Source organism: Epargyreus clarus, unplaced genomic scaffold, assembly GCF_041222505.1.
Source record: "Epargyreus clarus isolate Ecla_fem2 unplaced genomic scaffold, WU_Ecla_fem_2.2 ptg000002l, whole genome shotgun sequence".
Taxonomy (NCBI): Eukaryota; Metazoa; Arthropoda; class Insecta; order Lepidoptera; family Hesperiidae; genus Epargyreus; species Epargyreus clarus.
In genome coordinates, this window is record NW_027332210.1 from 10516816 (window position 1) to 10542886 (window position 26071).

Here is a 26071-nt window from a genome sequence, read left to right on the forward strand (position 1 = left end):
AGTGTCCTTAGATAGGTGTTAGTAAAAAAAAATCAAAATGGCGGATTTTTGGCGCGAAATAGTAACACATTTAAAAAAAAAAGTTAACCGAACCTATCGAGTAGGGTATCAAATGAAAGGAAATTAAACGGAGATTATAAAAACATATTTGTATATATATAAAATAGCACGATGACTGACTGACTGACTAACTAAATGACTTTTTCGTTTTTCAAAAATCAACGTACACCCTAAACCAAGGACCTTACAGTTCTGAAATTTTGCACATAGGTTCCCTATATAGCGTGAATAAGTACTAAGAAAGGCCTTTTGGAAATTCCACCCTTAAGAGGGTAAAATAGGGGAAAACAGTTTTTTTGAAATCCTTTTATTTTGAAGCAACAACTATAAAATTTTGTATTTGGCTTTCTGGACAGCGACAAGGACACACTTAGTTATCCCCCTCCGAAAAATAAACCTCTTAGAGGGTAAAATAAGGGTTAAAAGTTCATTTGAACAATCGTCAATTTTGAAGCAAACACTATGAAATTTTGTATCAGGCTTGTTGGATAAAAATAATGAAATTCTACCTCTAACGAGGTAAAATAATGACCGAAACTTTGATTTACTAAAGTTATATATTTTATAGACCGTAAATGGTGGATATTTTCGCGAAATAGTAACACGTTTTAAAAAAGTTAACCAAACCTATCGAGCAGGGTATCAAAATAAAGGAAATTAAGAGGAAATTACACATACATTATATGTATAATATATCTTATATATAAAATTCTCGTGTTAGTTACCGTACTCCTCCGAAACGGCTTCACCGATTTTCACCAAATTTTATATACATATTCAGTAGGTCTGAGAATAGGCTACTATCTATTTTTTTACCCTTAAGTGATAAGGGTTGTTCACCCCTATTTTTTGTTTATATGGCAATACAACGTTTGCCTATAACATATATACTCGTATAACACATCGAGATGACTGTCTGACTAAATGAGTGAGTTGCTGTGCCAGAGATCAACGCAAAGGGAAACCGCTGAACTTAAGCGTGCTGGAATTTTACACATAGGTTGAGCACTACGATGATAAAATAGGATAATATTACATATTTGAACATCTTTTGTTTTTGAAGCAGACACCTACTATGAAACTTTGTATTTGGCTTTCTGGATAAAAATAATGAAATGCCTATTTCACTGCTTTTGGAAATTCTACTTCAGCCCTTTTGGTGCAGTCGGGTTTTTGATTTTTTTAATTAATTACTTGTTTATAAATCTCTCAGGTATGCAGGTTTCCTCACGATGTTTTCGTTCACCGTTTAGCAAGTGATAATTAATTTCTAATATGCACATAACTTTGAAAAATCAGAGGTACACGTCTGGGATTTGACCTCGGACCCCTCAATCGAGAGACCGAGTTTCTTAACCACTAGGCTATCACTGCCATTAAATATGTTATGCTTAAATATGCTGCCATCCGCTACAAAATTTTAAAGTTACCCCTTATCGTATGGTTTTCAATTCAACACGTAGGTAGAGCTGCTATAAATAATTTAAAACCTGTTGAAAAACCGACCGAAATATGGTATATCCACTTAAGCGATGTACAAACAGAAAGGCACCAGAAATAGCCATTCACTCTGAACTCTATATCACTCTACTTTTACATACAATTCTTGATATGCGACTATCACCTCTATTCTTTTGCATTAAAGGTAAAATTTGCGTTCAATTGCAGTCTCATTAAAGTGCCATCAAAACTCTTATTCGGATTACTTCAAAGCAATTTAAACACTATTATCTTAACATAGAGTACACAATCATTAAACAGTTTAAATCAGCTGTGTCCCAAAGTTTGTGATCGAAAGTAGACTTTATTACCAGTGATTGAGAGTGTATTATGCAATGCAGGTTGTTTTAACCCTTCAGCTGCGGCTCTCGCAACGGTTAAGTGTCTAATTACTGAAATGATGGGCAGTTGTGAGGTTGTGATAACTTCATACGCTTATATCGATGATTATATTTAAGTTAAATACTATTTACCGTCGAGGTAAGTTTTTTTTAATATAGGAGTAGCAGCCGAGCATGCGGTCCATCTGATGGTAAGTGGCTAATGCCGCTCGTTTACAGATACGCACCCGTGAGGACTAAGCTGGAACGCCTCGGAAAAGTATGTCTACCTTACCACACCCTTCAAACCAGAACACAGCAGCGCTTAACACGGCTGTTATTAGGTAGAAATGGTGTAGATTTTCTCTGGTCGTCGGCCGGTGGTCGGCCACAGATACGCCGCTAGCCCTGAGGACTTAGCTGACTTGGAAAGTATGTCTCCCTTACCAGACCCCTCAACAAACTACAATACAGCAGCGCTTAACACTACTGTTATAAGTCAAATATAGGTGTGGCGGTGGTGACTCTGGAGTCGAACCACAGAGGTTCTACCACCTTCAAGACTTATTTAGGTTAGGACTTACAAGGTTATGTCTTTTCAAGAACAAATATTTCTGGAAATAGAATCACTGAAAGTGATAAAGGATTGCGAATGACAGGTGCTATTTCGGTCAACAAAAGCAAACAGAGTTTTATTAAAATAGAATAACTTCCTACAAATTGAGTGGGAGTTTGAGTTATTTGAAATATTTTATGTACAGTCAGAACCAAAAGTAGGTGAACAGATTTCTAAAATACACCCAAGCGTTTATAAATAGCTAAACATACCTGCACCATAATTATATGAACGTGTTTTGGAGCGAAACACGTGTTGGTGGTGGTATGTATGGTGGTGTATATTTTTAATTTTTGCATCTGCATGCATCCTTTGAGGGAGGGAGGGTGGTACATACTGCATGGTTTAAAATATATACCATCATACATATTTGTAGCGGATTGTTGCCAAGTATTTTTAATCTTAACTTAATATATGAACGTCGTCAAGTTTCAAAAGTAGATGAACACTACCCATGTCAAAAATAGCTGAACAATGACATATATTAGTGACTTTAGCCTTTTTGCACATGCGGTATTAAGCTATTTTCGACGTGTAGTGTTCATCTAATTATGATAGGTGTTTAGTAAATATAATCTGCTCATCTATACTAATATTACAAAGAGGAAAACTTTGTTAGTTGTAATGAATAGGCTCAAAAACTACTGGACCGATTTTAAAAATTCTTTCACTATTCGAAAGCTTTATTATCCACGATCCATAAGCTATATTTTATATTAAATATATTTGATAAATAGATTTTGAGGCGGTACAAAGTTTGCCGGGTCAGCTAGTGTACTAATAAAGCTGACTGTACATACAATTTTATTAACTGAAGGGTCTGTTTGTGATATGAAAATGCTGCTGATAATATCATAAGCTTGTTAAGTTATATTCTTTCATCGATGCATTCGGTGGTAAGTGCTTACTGCCCATGGACATAATGTAATTAATTCCAGATAAGATTACATTATACTTGAGGTCAGCGGTAGATGCGCCGCTACCACTGAGGACGTAATTATGTACGCCACGGATAAGTATGTCTCCCTTACCACACCCTTCAAATCGTAACACAGAGCTTTACACTGTTAATCGTCATCGTCAACCCATTAACGTCCCACTGATGGGCACGGGTCTCCTCTCATAAAGAGAAGGATTAGGCCATAGTCCACCGCGCTGGCCAAGTACGTATTGGTAGACTTCACATACCTTTGAGATTTTTTTATATATCTCTCAGGTATGCAAGTTTCCTCACGATGTTTTCCTTCACCGTTTAGCAAGTGATCATTATTTTTTTAATACGCACATAACTTTGAAAAATCAGAGGTGCGTGCCTGGGTTTTGAACCTCGGACCCCTCGATCGAGAGGCCGAGTTTCTTAACCATTAGGCTATCACTGGCCTGCCTGTTACACACTGTTAATATTAGGCCGAAATAGGTATGTCGCTGATGGTACCGGAGTAGAACCATAAGAGTTCTAAAACCTTTAAAATATATCTGATTAAGTCTTCCATTCTTTTCAACAACATTGATGGCTGGCCAAGTGCGAATTGATAGACTTCACATACCTTTGAATTTTTTTTTTAAGATTGAAGGTATGCAGATTTCCTCCCGATTTTCCTTCACTGTTTAAGCAAGTGATAATTAATTTAAAATACGCATATAACTGACTAGCTGACCCGGCAAACTTTGTACCGCCTCAAAATATATTTATCAAATATCTTTCATATAAAATATAGCCTATGTTACTTATAGATAATGTAGCTTTCGAATGGTGAAAGAATTTTTAAAATCGGTTTAGTAGTTTTTGAGCCTATTCATTACAACCAAACAAACAAACAAAGATTTCCTCTTTATAATATTAGTGTAGATAAATCCGAGTTGCGTGCGTGGGATTTGAATCTCGGACTCCTCGATCAAGAGGCCGAGTTTCTTAACCACAAAGCTTCCACTGCTACAAAATATGTGTAATGAATATAAATTTATTTCAGTAAAATAATATAAACGTGGGCGAATTTGCAACTGACAGACTGTTATGTTAGAAAATTAAATATACCTAATTTAGTATTCTAAAACAGCGTTTTTCACAGTCGCAAGTGTGTGGGAGTCCTATTATTATAAAGTACTGTTTCACATTTAAACTGATTAATTAGGGTGTATGTGAAAGAGACAGGCTTTTCGCTTATATTATTAGCCTAAGTGTGCTATTATAACCAACCATTTACAGTAATATCTCACTAGCAAAATTAATACGAATTTGTATATTGTAAGTAATGAACACATATAATTTAATTTACCAAACGTAGGTAATGAACTTATGAAGGGTAAAGTTATGTTAATCAAAGAGGAGTCACCTAATATTATTTATGGTTCTAAGTTTTAGATATCTGTCCGTCTGTCCGTCCCCATACAAGAACATTAAAAAGAAAATAAAATTTGGTAGTGAAACCCTCCATTTGCTAGTTCGTACTTGGCCAATTGTTTTTATATCTCCCATTAATTTCTAATACGCACATACCTTTGAAAAAGAGGTACGTGCATGGGATTTCAACACGGACTACTCGATGGAGAGGTCTAGTTTCAACCAGACATTGTTATATACTTACAAATGAATAAAAAATATTCAGCGCTTACAAATTATATTCCGATATTTTTTTAATCCATAACCCTAATGGAATAAGACCCGAACTGAGGACAATTCTATTATTTCCCTGCATCTTATGTAAGGTTTTAACCGAGACACAGTTTGCAATTTCTATTTCAACATAAGGCCATTGTGAAAACAAACAGTAGGTATTGTTCAGTTTTCGTTGAAATAAAAATTACTTGTTCGAAAAATTGCGGATTTAGTACCAAGATGGGTTTGGAATTCATATCCGCGGTCTGGAATGGAATTGTTTGCCTGAAAGTTATATAAATTGGAGTGGAATTTTTTGGTAACGAAATTATTTTTAGAGCCTCTCGTTTCCATATCGATTGTTATATTTTATTGCTATCAATACAACAATCCTATTTTGGTAGTATCTACAAATTTAATTATCAATCTTTCCAAGAAACTGCCATCGAAACTAACGCCAGAGTAAAAGTATGTTATTTTGCTAACACCTTTAAAAATATTTATTTATCTTTCCAACAAAAGTCTCTTTGAAAACATTTTAGTTCTCTTGCTGGCCTACATTTTTAGTAAGATTATTACGTCATTTTCAGATAACATTTTGAAAAGAGCTTTATAATCGTGATAATTTGCATAAGTGTGGGTCACAGATCTATATCTGTGTGGGTGCTGGATATTAAAGTTTCATCCAAATCATACATAAATGTACACAGCTTACGACTCTGAACAGTCATAAAGATAATGTAACTTAATGTTACATCTTAACTTGGGACAAACATACTTAACAGAATTTAAGATACGAGTATTATGTCAGTTGGGTTATTAATTATATTCATAGTTTGTGGTTCTAGCTTGAAGGCACCACCGTGAATACTCGCATTAATACCTACGAGTATATCTGCCTAATAACAATGTACATTATATTCTAGCTCGAAATGTAATGGCCTACTAACTTAATCCCCAAACGTAGTGCATCTGCTATTGATTGTAGGGCTAACATCAGATGTTCTGAACGTGACTGACGTATAATAGTTCCTCATATGAAGGTAGAACCCTTTGTGGTTCAACTCGTTTCACCACTGCTACACCTATTTCTACTCGTAGCAGTGTTCTGGTTTGAAGGGTGTCGTAAGGGAGACTTTTTTTGATCCGTACCAGCTCAGGCCTCAAGAGTAACGGTGCATCTGTGGCCAATCTAAGGTAGGAAATTAAATATATCCAGGGTTGATTACAAATGTCCAGGGGCGGCAGTAACCACTTACCAGGACTCATGCCCGACTGCTACTCCTATATAATAAAAATGAGTTTCTAGACGTACCTTGAACACTTCTCTGGTAGCAGAGAAGGGCAGCACCGCGACTCCGACCAGCAGGTCGGCGACGGCCAGCGACACGATGAACAAGTTGGTCACGCTCCGAAGCTTCGAAGAGCAGAGGACGGCTGCTATCACTAAGCAATTCCCTGCAGAAGAAAAGAGCATGGTGTAAAACGTTATTGTACAAGTTGTGTAATATATAAGGTGTAAAAGATCGCGTAAAGATATCATAGAAGAAGGGGCTGAAATAAACGCACTACTTAATATATAAAATAAACTTTAATAAAATCAAAGGTTGTCAAGACACACGGTTTCTCCATAGATTTAATATTATTTAGCTTCGGGGGCTTGCATCTATTAAATATATTTTTAAATAACTGTTAGTTGTGTAGGTTTCCTCACGAAACATACCATTTAAGCAAATTACAATTAATTTCTAATAGCCGAACTCCCCTACTGAGAGACCGAATTTTTACGAACCAAAAATAATAACCAAAGTCATTTATAAACGTCTTGCTTCAGACATACATAGCAACGCAATCTCTGTACCCTAATATTAATAAAATTGTAGGCCTCGAACAGGTAATAGTAAAAGTCCGCAATCAATGTGAATGCGGACCGATTACCGAGATAGTGATCTGGCATTTCCATAAATAACATGAAAAACCACGGACAATGGATATTGGGTTTCATTCAGGTAAAGTTAAGGAAAATATTGTACGTGGATAGTTATTGAGAAAGAAAACCTGGTACACTTTGTGATACTTTGTAGACGTTAGACAAATAGGAGTTACGGAGACAGCTCTAAGATTTTGTGACATTGAATTTGCATGGAATCCACTACTGACATAAGTGTACCTTCAAGTGTACCTTACTATTAAACCGGCACATCTGTATCAACCGGATAAAATTTCTATCTGACGAAGGCTACTGCTGCATTAATGCCTGATGATTATTTGGAATGTCTTTCTTACCACATTACTTCTTCTTAAAACATAGTTGTAGAAAGGAAAGAGCTCCACCATCATTTATTAAATCCTATTAAATTACAGCAGGTTTTTACCCCTTTTGGTATTGAGATAACTTAAACCCAAGAAATTGGGTCACATTTGACATTCGCCTACTATTGAGCTAAAAACTGATAGAAATAGGTATCAGGTGGTCGGATATCGTGCTATCATTTATTATAAAATAAATATCGATCAGTCTCCAACGATTGTAGCACACACACACGTCATACTCGATAATATTATGACGTGTCCACTTCGCGATGACGCAGTTGAATTAACTATTCAGAACAGAGGACATAAATTATTTTGTTTTGAGTGAAATTATTTTCAATTTTTGTTTAGAAAGCAAGGTGTAAAGGGCAGCTATTTAATTGCTAAAGAAAAAAATGCCTTCTTTTTGATATTGGACGTCTATGTCGACTTCGTATTATTCCTAAAAATAAAGGTGTGTAAAATAAACCTTTTAAAGTGCATTCAATCAGCATATACTTTTAAAGTTGATCTCGTCAAAGTTAGCAATTTGATAAGCAATTGCAATGAAGAAAAAATTGCAATCGTCATTTTTATAACATTAAATTATCAGACGAGCATGAGAGCGGCTTACCAGTTTGAAGACTAATTTGGAATACCCCCCGAAAGTATCTCTACAAGATTATCTTTTACATATAAAGACAGCACGTTCTTGAACAGTAATAAATTTAGGTTTGGCAACAGGTTAAATAATAGTAACTACAGTACTGCTGCGGTCAAAACATCTATGAAAGTTCCACTGTGCGTTATGGTAACAGTAGATAAATAACAATGTAGTAAAACATCTCTTGTTGCCTTCCATTGAATCCCTTATTCCAACGATATCCATGAGAGGAGCAAAAGCCATTCCAGGCAGACAGTAGCAAGTTATTCAACGTATAAAATACATACGAGATTACACGAAGCAGAAACGTCAATCGCATAAATTATTCACCCACCCTGCTTAGCTAACTTCTTTATTGAATTACCATCGAACAATATAACTTTTTGATTTGCTTTATAAGGTCAAACTTGGCATTCAAACTGAGGATATCTTTTCGGATTCCAATAATTTCGAAGGTCAAGCACCGCTTCCGTTATTAATCTGACGGTTGTTTTTTGACCGTTCTATTATGAAATATGGAATTTGTTTCTAACTTTTGATGTGAAACATCTATAGCCGCACGTAAAACCGATTTCTGGCGTGGCGACGCATGCCGTGGCGCACGCTATACGATGGTATATATATACAGTCTATATGCAGTAGTGTGTACGGTGTGGCGCCATGCGCAATCGAATTCAATAAATAGTCATCGTTATCTGGAAAAAAATCGTAATATTTTATTTTATCATTATGACATATTTAGTTCCTATCACAATATGTTCTTTTCTGCATATTACTTTAACAAAATAATGTCGATGTTTCACATCTGCCAGGCGTCCCGTGACGGCTCACATTTTTTTCAATATTTGATTTACAATAGATATTGTCTCCATTCCTTGAGAAGTCGTTTTAATTTAAAACTGTGTTTCTATTGCTAATCATTAGGTATTATTGTATATACTCGTGTGTTTTATTCAAAATGTTGTATCATTGTGAGTTATGGCTCCACATAAGGGTACCCTAATGTAACTGTAGATCATTTGTAATAGCTTCCAATTAATTAATATTATTATCTGCTGCATAAAATGTATCATATTACATCTAATTAAGATTATCTTTACCAATTTATCATTTGTTTTTGGAGGTCTATTGTTGTACATAGTCCATCTTAAGTTGGCATTACTTGTCGCCACAAGGCTATCGATTTTCTTTTATAATATAGAAGTAGCAGACGAGCATGCAGTCCCCCAGATGGGATGTCGCTACTGCAGCCCACGGACATCCCTAATCAACCCCAGATAAAATTAGATATTCCTATCTGAGATTAGCAACAGATTCGCCGCTACCCCTGAGGACTAAGGTAGAACGCCTCGGATAATTATGTCTCCCTTCCAACACTCTTTCAAACCAGAACACAGCAGTGCTTAACACTGCTATTATGATGTACAAATAGTCGTGGCGGTGGTGCCGCCCGAGGCGAACCACAAAGAGAACTACCTACTCTATCTTTGCATCCCTTTGGCACTTTAATATTCAAAATATTGTAACGGCACGTAAACTCCACATAAAGTGGGAACATTCGCTTGTTTTTATAAAACAACCGGCAACAGATGTCCGCGGCAGGTCTTCGGGAAATATTGAAAAACTTCTGAATAAATAAGTACCCGAGGAGTTGTTTGCAGAAATTGGAGCTCACGAATGTTTTTTGGTATTGATAGAAAAAAAAATCACGAGATTTATTTGAAACTCTCATCGCTTTTTTGATGGGGAATTCAAAAAACGATGAAAAAGTATTTGATCTATTGATATTTTGATACGGAGTAGGGCACTTGAGGCTGACTTTAGTTATCCCGTTACTGATATTCAAACTACCCATTGTTTGACCAGAATTTGACAATTTATAGTCACAATTGTCAAGATTTTTGGTACGCAAAACATTGGATAGATTCATTATTAATAATGGACGAAGGTGGATTACGTGTTCGAATACCACTTTTTCTACAATAAAAGAATTTAATTTCAAGTCACCAAACGGCTTATTTTTAGTGTTCTTAAAACAACTTATTGGCACATCATCAATCAGATCTTTAAAAGTTTTATGTATTTTCTCGGAATCTGGGTTAGTTGGTATTTATTTTCCTTTATAAATTTTTGGCGAAATTTGTAGGCTTTTTCCCGGTAATCAAATTTAAAAATAATCTTATGTGACAATTATTTATATGTTTCGTCAACAAATACTTCTATAGTTCTATGAGAGTCATCCATCCTGCTAGTTGATTTCTAGTATGATTTGTGATATCATAATCATGTATTAACGCAACGAGGTTTACCAAATTTTGCTGTTGCTATAGACTGTGAAGTGTTATTATTCTTATGCTATATACTATATGCATCTTATTATGCTATCGTTCTTCACTATGTGGCAACAGGTTTGTCTAAACCGTGACGTACCCGAGCGCGTTCTGCAAATCCTGGAGAATCGTAACTGTCACTTATGTTTTTCCATAGCTATTCTATGCTGAATTATCTGAAAAACTATTTGAACTGGTGGCCACTTTACTCTTTTTCATCGCTCGTAGTAACATGGTTATTGGTTTTTCATCCACATCAAATGGTCTGGCAGTCTTCTACGAATCGATATGCACATGCATAACCATATGAACACATTTTTTTAAAATATGTAATACAAAGAAGTCTATAAAATTTTCTCTCCACATTACTTTTATTTCGATCACGTTGATAATATATCGTCTTTATCTAACAATGCTTTTGAGTTTAGACGTACCAGACTACTCAAGTTATTCATAAATTCTTATAAAGCCAGACATATTTTTAAAACAGCAATTTATTCTAACGACTGACTATCTTCAGTTAGCAAAATGTGCAAAAATGCATCTTCAGTTTTACTTGACGAATTTTATTTGTAGCAAGTTCTTCTTGCCCGTTAAAAATATTAAACCAAATGTTTATTAATAACCGGTGCGTTTATACACAAATGTAGAAACAAGCTAGATACATAAATTCAACTTTTACTGTCAAAATAATTGCAACCTTTTTTCATATTAACAACATATAATCAGTGTTAAATATGATTTTATGGGTGATGTGGTAATACTGAATCCTATTCACTAAATGTTTCAATTTGGTCTGCAGGTAACAATTCGTCTATGGTACATTTCTGGTAGGTCTACAATCATATATTGAACGAGCTTTTGCCTGCGGCTTCGCTCGCGTTATGAATTAATATTATTAACTAAGAAGATTTATACAAACTTTCATCCCCTATTTTATCCCCTTGGGGGTAGAATTGATCAATACCCTTTCTTAGCGGATGCCTACGTCATCTACTTGCATGCCAAATTTCAGCCCGATCCGTCCAGTGGTTTGGGCTGTGCGTTGATAGATCATCTATGTCAGTCAGTCACCTTTGAGTTATATATAATTAGATTCATTATAGGTTTTCTAAGGCCGCAGAGGCTAATTACTAGTAGCTGCACATCAAACTTCATTGGAAAATATATTCTACTTTATTTAGGTTCGTTTAGTAGCTACTTTGCAATCAAACGTAAGACCGATAAAATAAAGCGAAAACAGGAAAATGTTTCTAAAAAGCAAACTCTATAAACGTACCTTACAAGCGGACGTTTATTTCATTTTAATTCAAAATGAATCCTCTTGGCATGCTCCAAATAATTCAACTATCTTTGCAGTAAAAGTTTTCAACTATTCATAAATCTTTACGGATTTCAGAAACAAGTTATTTCAATAATTTCCATTTAGAATCAATTCGTTTGCCGTCTTCATTCATTAAACCAAGTTTTGATATTTTAAATTCTACTTTAATAGTTTCAGTAATGTCTCCAAAATTGGCGAGGATCCAAAATGTACCGCATGCATAAATTTGTAAATTTAAATATGCGACACGGTAGCAAGAATTTTATTAAAATATGACATTGCTTTAATACTAAATCCGATCATAAAAAGGAAGAAAGTGTTATTGTAGTATTTTATAGTATAGATAGATGTATCAAACGAGCAAGCAATTCAACTGATGGTAAATGGCTACTGCCGTTCATGAATATCTATACATACATTCCTAGTTGATCACAGATGTGTTGCTGCGCCTAAGGACTAAGTTGGAACGCCTCAGAAAAGTATATATCCCTTAAAACAAAACACAGCATGTTAACATTGTAGACTGCTTCCCACAAGAGCGGTCCTAAAATTGAACCCTGTGGAACACATATTTCAAAACTAAAACATATTTAAATAAAGTGAGATAAATAGCTAATTTGTATGAACATACAATATGTAGAACCGTCTGAGACGATAATTTGGGTAATGCAAAACTTAAACAATAATCTAAGGAATACATTAGCGACGCTTCGCAGAGATCTCCTTCTCAACTGCAATTATCTCGAACAAACAGAAACTTGCTCCAAGACATTAGCGTATCCGAAATAAGGGTGCGGTTTGAGGAGTGAAGAGAAACGAGGATTTTTTTTTGAGCAGATAACATGGGCGAGGCTGTTATTCTTCTAAATAATTAATTCTTGGAAAAGCAAATTCTTGCATAAGAGACAATTTTTTTCATCTACTTAAAAGAGCCATCGTTTTTAATATTTTATTCTATCGCTGATAAGAGTTAAAAACTAAATAGCTCTGTATTATGTAAGATGTAAATACTTTCGGATTTTTTCATGAACTTTAAATAAAATCTCGGAATATTATATATTTCATGACAATTGTAATTTTCGGGAATATACTCGTAGCGAAACTTGTACAAAATTTATAGCTTAAATTTTCAAGAAACTGTTCCTAATATTTTACAAATCCTACAACATTATACGAGCACATAATATGCAAATGCAACATATCAAAGGCCTCTCAGTACGCAGACATACGTGAGTCACATTAATTCCGCCGCTGAAGTTAGCGCCATAAATCCACTGCGCTCTTCCTGCTAACATCCACACACTTGTCTCGCGGTGATATACTCGTAAGTTCTCATATGCGAGACTCAAGTTAATATTAATAACACTACATAGATACGAATGAAACTCTTGTATAGCGAAACTGCTTTATTATAACTTTTTAAGAGTAGGAGTTACTTCTTTTAGTTATGAGTGTCTCTTTCATAAAGAAACTGGATTATGCTAACTTTATATGCTTGTTGTAGTGTTAGTCGGTTACCTTTCTTGAATTGGTGTACTTAAATCTTTACAATCCTCATTGATTAACCTCAAGGAAAATCTTGTTTTTATTTAAGTGAATACTAGATGATCCGTTGGAATTCGTACCAACTAAAATGATTTATTTTAATGGGCATTCTGCGAACCTGGAGACATCGATGGACCTCAAAATGATCCGATTATTTTAATAGTTATTCTGCGAGTCCAGGAGGAGACAAAGATACAAATTCTACAAATTAAAAATCGTTACAGCCGTTCTTAAAGTATAAATGGCGAAACTAACACCATTTTGAACTTTATTTAATTTTCGCGATTTTTTTCCAAAATGTTTGCAAATCTCACAACATTATACGAGCACATAATATGCAAATGCAACATATCAAAGGCCACTCAGTACGCAGACATACGTGAGTCACATTAATTCCGCCGCTGAAGTTAGCGCCATAAATCCACTGCGCTCTTCCTGCTAACATCCACACACTTGTCTCGCGGTGACGTTAGTTCTCATATGCGAGACTCAAGTTAATATTAATATGCACTACATACATATGAATGTCTCTTTTATAAAGAAACTGGAATATCTAACTTATAAGTCTGTCGTAGTGTTGGTCGGTTACTTTTTACATGTTTGTATTTAAGTCTTTACAGTGTACATTGATTAACTTAAAGGCAATTCTTATTTTTACTTTAGCTAACTAGTATTAACGTTAGTTAATTACTATCAAGTTCACCGGGTTATTTAGTGATGACCCGGGGACTTCGTATCACCAAAAAAATATTTATTCTACGAATCCAGTTCAAAACAAATTCTACATATTAATAATCGTTACAGCTGCTCTTGAAGTATAAATGGTGTAACTAATACAATTTTAAACTTTATTTAATTTTCAAGAAACTGTTCCTAATATTTTACAAATCCTACAACATTATACGAGCACATAATATGCAAATGCAACATATCAAAGGCCTCTCAGTACGCAGACATACGCGAGTCACATTAATTCCACCGCTGAAGTTAGCGCCATAAATCCACTGCGCTCTTCCTGCTAACATCCACACACTTGTCTCGCGGTGATGTAAGTTCTCATATGCGAGACTCAAGTTAATATTAATAACACTACGTAGATATGAATGTATCTTTTATAAAGAAACTGGATTATGCTAACATTTTAAGTCGTAGATTTAGTCGGTTTCTTTTTACATTTTTGTGTAGTAAGTCTACATAGTCAACATTGAGTAACTTAAAAACAATACTTGTTTTTATTTTAGCTTATATTAGGATCCATTGAGCTTGATTAAGATTCATTGAGCCTTATATAAACTAAAATAAATACAAGAATTGCCTTAAAGTTGTATCTAGAAGCTAAGAAAAATGACTAGAACGAATGTTAAATTTTGTTAAAATTTACGATTACGGTATCTACTTTACTATTTTGAATCATATGAAAATGTCAACGTAATAAAGACATTACGTATATTAACGCTCATTTCAGCACAAAGTGTAGAATAACTATTTGATCGCGGTTCCCTTTGCGGTGGTAAATCTTTCGTGTAATTTAGTATTTACAGAGACACTGTAGGTAAATATTTCACGTAAACTGTACCCTATTCCGCTTTTAAACAGCTCTCTATGATTTCATGTATCTAAGAAAAGTATTCTAATAATTTCACCTTTGACGCGATATAAACATACTCGTATATTACATAGTCCGCGATCAGACATACTAATTAGTTCACAGAAGACAGAACTGGTTGGATTCAGAAGGCACAGGACAACTTAGAGCGATGCCAGTTAAGGATGTCTTATGTCCAGCTGTAGATCACTTTGAGCGTTGAAGGATGGATCAAGTTAAGAAATTGACATAGCGTTTTAATCTTGGACTCTAATCCTATCTGAGGTTGATTACAGATGTCCATGGACGGCATTGGCCACTTACTATTAGGCCGATCGCATGGTCAGTTGCTTCTTCTATCTTATATATAAAATTCTCGTGTCACAATGTTAGTTACCGCACTCCTCCGACGGCTTTACCGATATTCACCTAATTTTATATGCATATTCAGTAGGTCTGAGAATCGGTTACTATCTATTTTTCATACCAAAGTAAAAAATAATTCAAATAAAATATGTTAATTTAGTACATGGTACTGAAGTCGGCGCCTAGTATATTTCGTTGGATAATGATGTAAACAGCGTGTCCAACACGAGTAAAAAAATCCAATATGTAAAAAAAATCTTCGTAGACATACATTTAAAAACAAAAATGTGTACAAACAAAGCACTGAAAAGAAACCCATTAAAGGTCCCGAAAAATCTGTCGCATAAACGAAACCACCACCATTTAATATTTAGTATCAGTACACAACATTAATCATGTACATTCACTTACATAACGTGCCTTACCAAGCATTGTTATTTATAGAGGAAGCCCTGAAGTGGAAATCATTTTTCCGGAAATTGCTTTAGTGAACGCCAACAAAGAAAATGATGGAACATTTAAAAATAGGCCATCTTAAGTGAAGTGATTGGGAAGTGGTCAGCGAAGACATTTAAATGCGAATAACTAAAACTCATTGATACTAATAATAAAATAAGTAAAAACGGTTTTATTGAAATAATAATAATAATAATAATAATGTAGATAATGTACTAAAACCTAAAAATAATTTGACGACCCACGTGGCGGTCACCATACCGATCTCACGCGCAAGAGGTCCCGGGTTCGATCCCCCGCCTAGACGATACAGGGAATCATAGCGTGGAGCTGTGAGTAGGAAGCGTTTATTATTTAATTCCCTGAGTAAATATGGAAATACTACACCACATACTAGATAAAGTTCAATATAGATATCTATTTCGTAGACCAGAATCGTGATAATGTTTGCTCGCCGCTGTGCTATGCGAATACCCTACAGAAATCCTGGCCACCGTTATTCCCAGTGCAGTTGGAAGGTCTCAACGTCGTATTTATTTATTCCGGCGAGTTGGTAGACTCTATAAGTAGATTACGTAGGATGGAAATGTTGTCTATCGGCCGCTATCTTGAAAAAGGGCGCAAATCATTTTCAAACTCTATCAGGCAAACTATTCGTCACACAGAGAATTTGAAAGAACAATTTTATTATCGTCTCAAATTGAATTATCTACAACTTTGCATCTATATTTTTTAAGCTATTGCATAGCTTCTATCGCGGGCCTTGAGTATGGAGACCGAATCCAGAAATTCCGTAACGAAAAAACCTAACACCCCCCACTCCGACCGGCACAGCGGTGATACATTTTAGTAGCGATCTGTGGCGTGTGCGCCCCGGGGCCAGTTGACGGGTCAATGACTTTTTGCGTACTGCATAAATAAAATAAATATATAATTGTAATTGCATAAGTTGATAAAAAATGCTATGCAATAGCTTAACCGCGGCAGTCTCCGAGTGCCACACGTATTTTTTGTCATAAAACCAAAAATGTTATACGGATAATAGAAATTTGGGAAACATTTTTTGTAATATTTTACAAAAAATTGATCACTGTTCTATGTGTACAACTTGTGTACACCATTTGTGTATTTAGAATGTAAAACCCTTTCTGGTTCAACTCCTGCGGCACCACCGCCACACCTATTTCTGCCTATTAAGAGTAGTGTTAAACGCTGATGTGTTCTGATTTGAAGGGGGTGAGTAAGGGAGACATACTTTTCCGAGACCTTCCAGCTTAGCCTCCAGGGGTAGCGTCGCATCTGTGGCCGACCTCAGGTAATAATATCTAATCCTACCTGGAGTTGATTACAGATATCCATGAGCGGCAGTAGCCACATATATTAGGTGGACTGGATGGTTGTCTGCTACTCCTATACTATAAAAAAACATCCTACAAAAGTCCTGGCCACACTTATTCTTAGTGCAGTTGAAAGGTCTCAACGTCGTATTTATTTATTCCGGCGAGAACGTAGACTCCATTAGTAGATTACATGGGGACTTGCTTCTAATTTAATGTATCTTGGAAGCGCTCCGAAGACCTGTAGCTTGCCGGCAATAAGATAAATTGTTATTTAGAAATCTTCGCTTTGCTTCCGAACGGTAGGTCAGAGTTGGAGTATATTTCTTATTGAGTATGCGAATTTGAAGGTAGAACTCTTTGTGGTTCGACTTGGGAAGCACCATCTCCAAAACTATTTATATGTATGTTGAAGGTGGTAAAACCCTTTGTGGTTCGACTCCGGCCGCACCACCACCATACCTATTTCTGCCTAATAACAGCAGTGTTAAGCGCTGCTTTGTTCCGTTTTGAAGGGTGTGGTAAGGGAGACAGACTTTTCCGAGGCGTTCCAGCTTAGTCCTCAGGGGTAGCGGCGCATCTGTGGCCGACCTCAGGAATATCTAATCCTATCTGGGGTTGATTACAGATGTCCATGGGCGGCAGTAGCCACTTACCATCAGGTGGACTGCATGCACGTGTGCTACTCCTATATTATAAAAAAAAATGCTTAATAACTTGTTAAGGGCTGCTGTGTTGTAGTTCGGGGGATGTGGTATGGGAGATTTATGTGAGGCGTTCCAACTTAGTCCTCAGAGTAACAACGCATCAGAGGCCGACTTCAGGTCGGAATGTAATCCTATTTGAGGTTGATGATGTCCAAGTGGACTGCATGTTCGTTTGATTCTTCTATAAAAATATATTTTGTATCACCCTACTGGGCTGATCTTTCTACAACTGTTAAAATGTCCCACATCTACTATTTTTAAAAGTTTTATCCATTGTTATATAAATGGTCTTTTATATGTAGTACATAATAACAACAGCCAAACTTATTTATCCTCCATCAACAATTAGTACGTACTATTAATGATTCTAGTTGATTATTATTAATTAATATCGTCGATTGAAGTATTATATTACCTCATTAACAATGGTATCCAGAATATACACTATGACCATTACCGCTACTATTCAAATTCAAATTTAATTCAAATTTACTTACCCAAAGAAGTGCGTTTTGACCAGCGCAGTGGACTGTAGTTGTAGCCTAAGGCCCTCTTACTCTCAGAAAAGAATCATGTGTATAGGTTGGGACAGAAATGGATAAAAAAAAAATCAAAATGTATTTAGACGTAAGCAGTCCATGCCAAAGAAAAGGTACATACCCACGAAAATTTAACCATTCTTCTGCCATAATCGAGCAAAAGAGTTAAATGTTCTGTTGTATAATTTTTAACCCTATTTATACCCGAATATTCCTCTTATTCTCTTTGTAGAGCCTCTTAAATCGCAAAAAATAATAGAATAACCCTTTATTTTATGAGAAGCTTAATTAATTAGTGTACATTCCACGGTAATTGAACGAACGAATGATCAAAGGCAACTTCCCGCTTGCAAACGGCGTAAGTGATATTGAACTAACAACTGAAAACACTGCTTCTTACTCATGACTTCGCTTGAATTGACACTTGGTTAATTTAACCCGTTCACCAAAGATAAAGGTCTTTTTTGCTCTATGATTTTTTTTTACATTTTCTAGATTTCTAAATTAATTTGCGTGATTTTTTATTTTTTAATATATTAGAGAGATTTTTTTGTATTACTAGCTGACCCGGCAAACGTTGTGTTGCAATATAAATAAGAAAAATGTTAAGTGAACAACCCTTATCACTTAGGGGCATGAAAAATAGATAGTAGCCGATTCTCAGACCTACTGAATATGCATATAAAATTTGGTGAAAATCGGTAAAGCCGTTTCGAAGGAGTACGGTAACTAACACTGTGGCACGAGAATTTTATATATAAGATGATGACGAAAGTAAACATTGAAAGGATTGTTCCTTCAATGTACGAGCGCTTCTTTGAATGTGAGTCATCATACTGCTATTATATAAAACAGTTTAGTATAAGATAAGTAGATACACGACTCGAATCGCAAAATCATCTCTTTACTATTTAGTTTACTATATAGAAACCCATTAAATAATCTTCATCCTTCATTTAGATGTTTGCTTAGCCGGTAATCGAACTCGAAAACTTTTACATCAGACCGATATGCCACTCCAAGCTCTACGGCTACCTACGTTGTTTCTACTTATACCGTACTCCAAGCTTCACACGTCACGTGATATTCGATCTACCCTCTAATTATAGCGAGCATCTGTCAAGGAAAACTATCAAAGCCTTGATCAAAGGGGTCTTCGAGTGTTATCGACACACCCTTTGTTAGTATTAACGTGTGTTTCGCAATGTTCAAAGTGCATGCATATGCCTTTATTTTACATGAAATACGATACACATCACAGACCTGTATTTGTTTTGTACCCAACACACAGTACACATAGTATGTATGTAGAATTTGATTTAATACACTTTCATTTACTTAATTATATTGTGTAAAATTAAATTCAGTTTTTTGCATAACTTATCTATAACTATACTGCAATAAGTCCCCATAACGTCTGTTATAGTACTCCGGAAATGTCTAGAAAGTCTATCAATCTAACCCAAGACAATAATATCTAATGCAAAATAACATTGATAATAACTGTTTGACAATACAGTACATTGCCAGGCGCGAGAATGGCAAGCATAGCAATGCCGTACCTATAACTAAGTTCTAATTACTGCAATATTTGCAATAATGCTTTAACAATATCTTAGTCAATGAGAGCAGGGCTAGTGATACTATCGATTTTAGTAGCCACTAACCCCAATAGCCACATACACAATAACTCACCAACAATAACCAGCATATCAACATTCACAATAACTCACCAACAATAACTACACACACAATAACTCACCAGCAATAACCAGCACATCAATGAGCGCGAGCACGGCAAGGCTGGCGATGCTGGCGGGCTCGTCCCAGCGCACGTCGTCGAGCAACGCCGCGCATGCTGTCACGTTTAGCGCGCGCATGATACGCGCACGCCCGCAACGCCGCGCGCGGGCACGCGCGCATCGCCTGTCACGCGTCACGGGCGCATCGTTCAGTGGGGCTGGAAAGAATTAAGATTATATAAGAACATCGTTATTTACTTGTCATCTTGGTAGGTAGTCCCTGTAGCTCTGGGACCAGAATAGGGCTACGGTATTCTCTGCCTGTCGCAAGAGACGACTAAAAGGGGCTTCCGGGGTTGCGGGCGGCAAGAGTGGGAGCTCGAACCGCCCGGACAGCGTCCCCAGGAAGGACGGCGATATGTGTGGTCACATACCGTCGTGCACACCAGGCGGTGTGGCTAGCGTCACGCTCAACTGGGCGTGGCCTGATGGGGCAACGCGCTAAGAGGACTCCGGTTGCGTTCCTCTGGAGATCCCGGAGTCCTCTACGCAGCGCCGAGGACGGCCACCGGGGGGTTTTAGTGCGGTAAGAATCCCACATAACCCCGAGCGGCTCCCACGGCATAGGGTACTTTTTGAATGTTTCCCTCTCGTAAACAAAAATAAAGGTAGAGCTTGTTGTTTAATTCCAGCGGCATCACAATATCACTTATCTTTAAAGGTAGTAGAACTCTTTGTGGTTTGACTCCGGCGACATCACCGCTACACCTATTTTTGCCCAATAACAGCAATGTTAACGGTGTTTTCTTGTGGTTTAAGGGGTGTGGTAAGGAAGATATACTTTTCCGAGGGGTATCTAGGGCCGACCTCAGGCAGGACTCTGTTTTTATCTGTGCTTGATTACATATGTCCATTGTCGGCAATAGCCACCTTTGGATCATCTTGAATAAGTATGTCTCTTTCACCACATCCTTCATACGACAGCGTTTAACACAGTTTTTATTAAACAGAAGTAGGTGTAGCGATGGTCCCTACAGACTCAAACTACAAAAGATTCTACCCCTTCAAAACCATTAACAGAACATATTAATACCAAGAAGTTATAAAATTAACAATCAATTGTAACATAAACTGTTATATATATAACGTCTATCACAATTCCGTGTCTATTTACAGTCTCACTGATCCATTAGCGCTAAAACCAGAGTGCTAAAATGGTGTTAAGTCAAACATGAACAGATTGTGTGATTCCAAACACAGTTCTCGTGCGGGCTCAGCCGTCCAAATGATAGCATTTATGTACACAGATATAGGCGTAAAATGGTGTGTGGTGCAATGTATGGGATCCAGCGTTTTTATAGGCTGAATATATTTTATTAATATTTTTATTACCTTTAATCGTGGTTATCCTTTTAAGTTCAAGCGTTTCAGAATAAGAAGGGTTACAATTAGACCATCAATTTGACAAATAGATAGATCTGTTTCTAATACCGTTGAGAAATAAGGATAATTCTTAGCTATGTGATTTTCCTAATAATGCAAACTTTATTAATTCGAAAAAACATTAATATTTACAATTATAATTAAACTTACAGAAAATTAAAAGAAATAAATTAAACTATAAATATAAAACAACTTATTTACAAAATTTACATATATATAAAAATGAAAAACAAAAATATAAAAACAAAAACACTACCATAAAAAATTGTCACCATCACTGTCTTTGGGCAAGGTTCCCAAGACGCTGGCAGCATTTCCTCTCTGGATTGCTATACCAATCCTTTGAGCGAAATGTATGCCAGCTCTCGGGTCCCCAGAGACGTCGACCAAACGAGTTGACAGCTGTTTAAACAGCTGCCAAGCATCTGGACCCCATGGACCCAAAGTTTCAACACCAAACGCCACAAATATATAGTTATTGCATAAACTAATATATTTACGACGCTTGGTACTTTCAGCAGCTGTAGCCGCCGCCCCCGCGCCAGAGGAAGACGCCTGGAGGTGAGAAGGAGCCAGTGTGTCGACACACGTAGCGTCCCACACTAGCATCCTCCCCCTCTTCCAGGGTATTAACGTCATACCATCGGGCCGCTTGCCATCGTCACGTGCGAGACCATTCGGCTCTAAACAAGCCGGCACGGCACAAGTATCATTTTCCTAATGATGTTTTATAAGTAAGATATATTCATTCTCATTTTTTGCATATAAAAATCAGAGTTGTGGTTAGAATTTATTAGAACTGCAATACTGTTCAATAAATCACTATCATCACAACAATTTTCGCATAAGTTGACAATCAAATAGGAAAATCTGGTACCATAAGACACATTCACTATTTTGAGTCGTTTCTCCTAACCTTCAGAATAAAAATGCACCTGTTATCATTTTTAACTATTACATATTCATTTTATGGTAACATCGGATAAATAAATTAATAGAAAGAATATTTTTTTAAACATGTTTTTGGTACGATGCTCTAAAAAGAAAAAAAAATAAACTAAACCAAGCCCATAAAATTACATTATACGATTTTCATGATATAAACGCTTGCCCCGCTGCCGCTTATGCCTTACACCACCCAGGGCCACGATCAGTCCGCTAATTAACTGTCCCAGGCCTCTCAGAGGCTTTGTTTAGCTCTCTAATTGCTTTACCAAACTTCTGTTTTAGCTCGTATGAATAATTGGCGAGCTGCGTGTTTGAATCCCAGTGTAAGCCAGAAATGGGTTTGGAAACCACACAGGTTTGGAGGTTTCATTTTTATCTTTTGTGGCAGCATTTGTGATATAATATTTGAGTACTACCTCTGATTTATCAAAGTTATGTGCGTATTACAAAGTTATTATCACTTGTCACAGTGGTGAAGTATAAAATCGCGATGAAATGTATGCCTGACAGTTCTTAAAAAAAATGTTCTAAAATTATGTTAAGTCTACCAATTTGCACTTGGCCAGAGCGATCGATGACCTAAACACTGCGCAATTTGAGAAGAGACCCAGCAGTTCTTAAAATTTAATCATGAGACCTAATGTACTCGTAGCAAAGATAGTAGAAAAAAGACTATGCCGCTTAAGTTCATACATAATTTCCTACGTTTTTAAGATCCACAGTTTTAAGACCAAACATTTAAGAAAGAACAGTGCTTAAATATTACATTTATCGTCAATTTATTTTAATAGGAATGTTATGTTTAAGAATAGTAACATCTGTAATTTAGCTGATAACTAAGTTGGACAACAAAAGCCGGACCCGGACAATGTTTAATCGCTTCAAATTGCTTCAATTGTGATTAGTTAGGGTTATTTTGAACCGTTCACGAAGTAAACGAATAGACACCTAATCCGCACAAATTAAAATAGTAGTGGCTATGATATTACAACTTCATATTCTAAGCTTATTTTCCTTTTATGTAAATAAAAGTTATGTCCGTACAAGTCAATCATAAAAGTGATTGAGCGGATTATGGAGGAACTGTCTCTTACAATTAAATGAATTAACCTCAAGAAAATAGATACATTAAATAGCTATAAGATTTCTAAATTAAAACCAATAAACTGTACCCTTACCATGAGTTTTTAAAACATCCCACAATTTTACGTTACGTTTACTAATCCATTATTCTGTTCCGTTTGGTTCAGTAGACTGAGTAAACGTAACAATAAGTAAGTGCTAAGTCTTTTTGTCTGACTCACATGTTCGCAAAAAAGAGAGACAAAACATAAAGCGCCATTTTGTCAATTTAGACATTTAATGTTACGTTACTGACACTATAGTTCTGATATAATCCGCTAGGGGCGCTGATTGGAATTTGTATGGGCAAATAAGTAAACAAATACCAAAACAGTCATATTTGTGAAAACGTAAAAACTTCTGGTAAGGGTACTGATACCGATAAACCGGCAGTGCAAGACTGCAAGCGAGTGAAAGAGCAAACAATAAAAATTCGTGAAATCGTTGCAGGGTTACAAATATCTGAACGCTGCAATTGAAAATTAGCTTACATTGTATTTTTATTTTAAAGGTTATTCTGTTATTTAGTCATACTCATTTTAACTATTACGTACTTTCATTTATTATTTTATTAATTAGTATAATTATGATAGTGTATAGATAATTGTGGTTTACTTGAGATCTATTTAATTAAAATATTTGCAGAATGTATCCGGGAGTCTATTATTTTACAACATCTTTATTTCCAGCAATTATAACAGGTGTGTTAATTTTAACTAGTTGTATCAACGCCGTTATAATTAAAACAAAATATTAATGGCTTTTGCAGTGCATTTAACTTTTCATGCATAACTTGATCAATTAATTGTGCATTTAAAATAGGTGATTTTCAAAATAGCAGTTGTAAGTTTATTTTTGGTAGTATTTTTTATAATATTGAAGCAGCATGCAGTCCACCTGATGGTAAGTGGCTACTGCCGCCCATGGACATTTGTAATCAACCCCAGATAAGATTAGATAATCCTACCTGAAGTCGGCCACAGATGCGCCACTACTCCTGAGGACTAAGTTGGAACGCCTCGAAAAAGTATGTCTCCCTTACCACACCCTTCAAACTAGAACACAGCAGCGTTTAACACTGCTGTTGTAAGACAGAAATAGGTATGGCGGCGGTGCCGCCGAATCGAACCACAAAGGGTTCTACCACCTTCAAATCAGTAATCAACAATTAACATATGTAATCAACGCCTGATAAGGTTAGATTCCTACCTGAGATTGGCATTACATATGTATTGTTTATTTGTCGATAATTATTATCAATATTAGCATTATTAATCAGTAACTCTATCCGCATGCAGAAGTTAATGAACTTGCCATGATTATTGTGTACTATACAGATGTATATTGTATATTGTTGTTTTATACAATTATTGTACAGTACATGGTGTCGATGTAGCAGTATAGATATCGAGGTATCCGCGGTTCGAATCCCAGGCACGTACCCCTGATATTTCAACGTTATGTGCGTATTAAAAAATAATTAGCATTTGCTTTAAACTACATACTTGAGAGATCTTTAGAAAAGTTCTCAAAGATATGTGCCAGTCAGTGTAAGTTTAAGACCAATTCGTACTTGGCCAGCACCCTCCATCCCTCTCACATAAAGGAGGGCCATGTCCGGAAATGGGATAATAATGTACATATAATACATCATGTACATCTTTAATTAGCCCCATATATGTAAAACAAGGGTTCTATCTGCAACCGAACACAAACGCGTCACCTCTCTTAAGAATTAAGATCGGGTGATACACAAGTCAATCATTGCTGATTGATTGTATGCTCGTTTGAACATCAATTTTACAGAAAAAAATGAGATTGGAAAGTAAACGTGACGTCACAGCGTCGATTAAACTCAAGCGTCCTCACTCACTTCCCACTGCTCTTTTACTCTCAATCGTAATTGGAAATCAAACCACTTGTCGTATCGCGTAATCGGAAATGGTATTAGATAAATGGAAAAATTAAGCAGCTATTTCTATCTTTCAGTTTTTACCCGACTGCAGAGGGTAATGTTTTCCGAATATATGTTTTGTTTTTATAGAGAAGATGATGAGCAATGAGTATGCAGTCCATAGTAAGTGGCTACCGTTGCCCATGGGTATTTGTAATCAATATCAAATTTAATTTTTTTCCTTACGTCTACCACAAAAGTGTTGCTAGCCCTGGACTACGTTTGAACGCCGCCTTAGTATATTCTTCAAAGCAGAACATAGCAACGTTTAAAAGTAATGGTTTTGAGCCGAAATACTCGTAGGTGTAGCGGTGGTGCCGCCGGAGTCGAACCATGGTTCTGCCACTTTCGAATAATAACCTATTTTTATTTATTTTATATTAACTGGAAACTTAATAGTAAAACTTTAGTGTTCTTTGTGCAGTTAAACTTTTTTAAATTCATTATGAACAGTTTGAAAACATTAGACACAGCTTAACCACTAACTATACCTCAACTAATCTGGATTGGACGTGGTGGAATATGCTCCAAACTTCTCATTGTGGGAAACACATGCCTAGCAGTGGGCTACAAAACATCTAACACATTTTTTGAACACTATCAATTAAAATTGTACCAACTTTTT

At 36.1% G+C, this 26071-nt stretch overlaps 1 protein-coding gene across 1 annotated transcript in view; it reads right to left on the reverse strand.

Annotated features, from left to right (window-relative positions):
- Oamb (Octopamine receptor in mushroom bodies) overlaps positions 1-26071 on the reverse strand; it is a 113845-nt gene that overhangs the window by 14348 nt on the left and 73426 nt on the right. Inside the window, exons 2-3 of the mRNA XM_073080103.1 lie at positions 20000-20197; positions 6408-6550 (exon numbers count right to left, since the gene is read on the reverse strand). Coding sequence (XP_072936204.1) covers positions 6408-6550; positions 20000-20117 — 261 coding nt within the window. The 5' untranslated portion in view covers positions 20118-20197. The remainder of the gene's footprint in view (positions 1-6407; positions 6551-19999; positions 20198-26071) is intronic.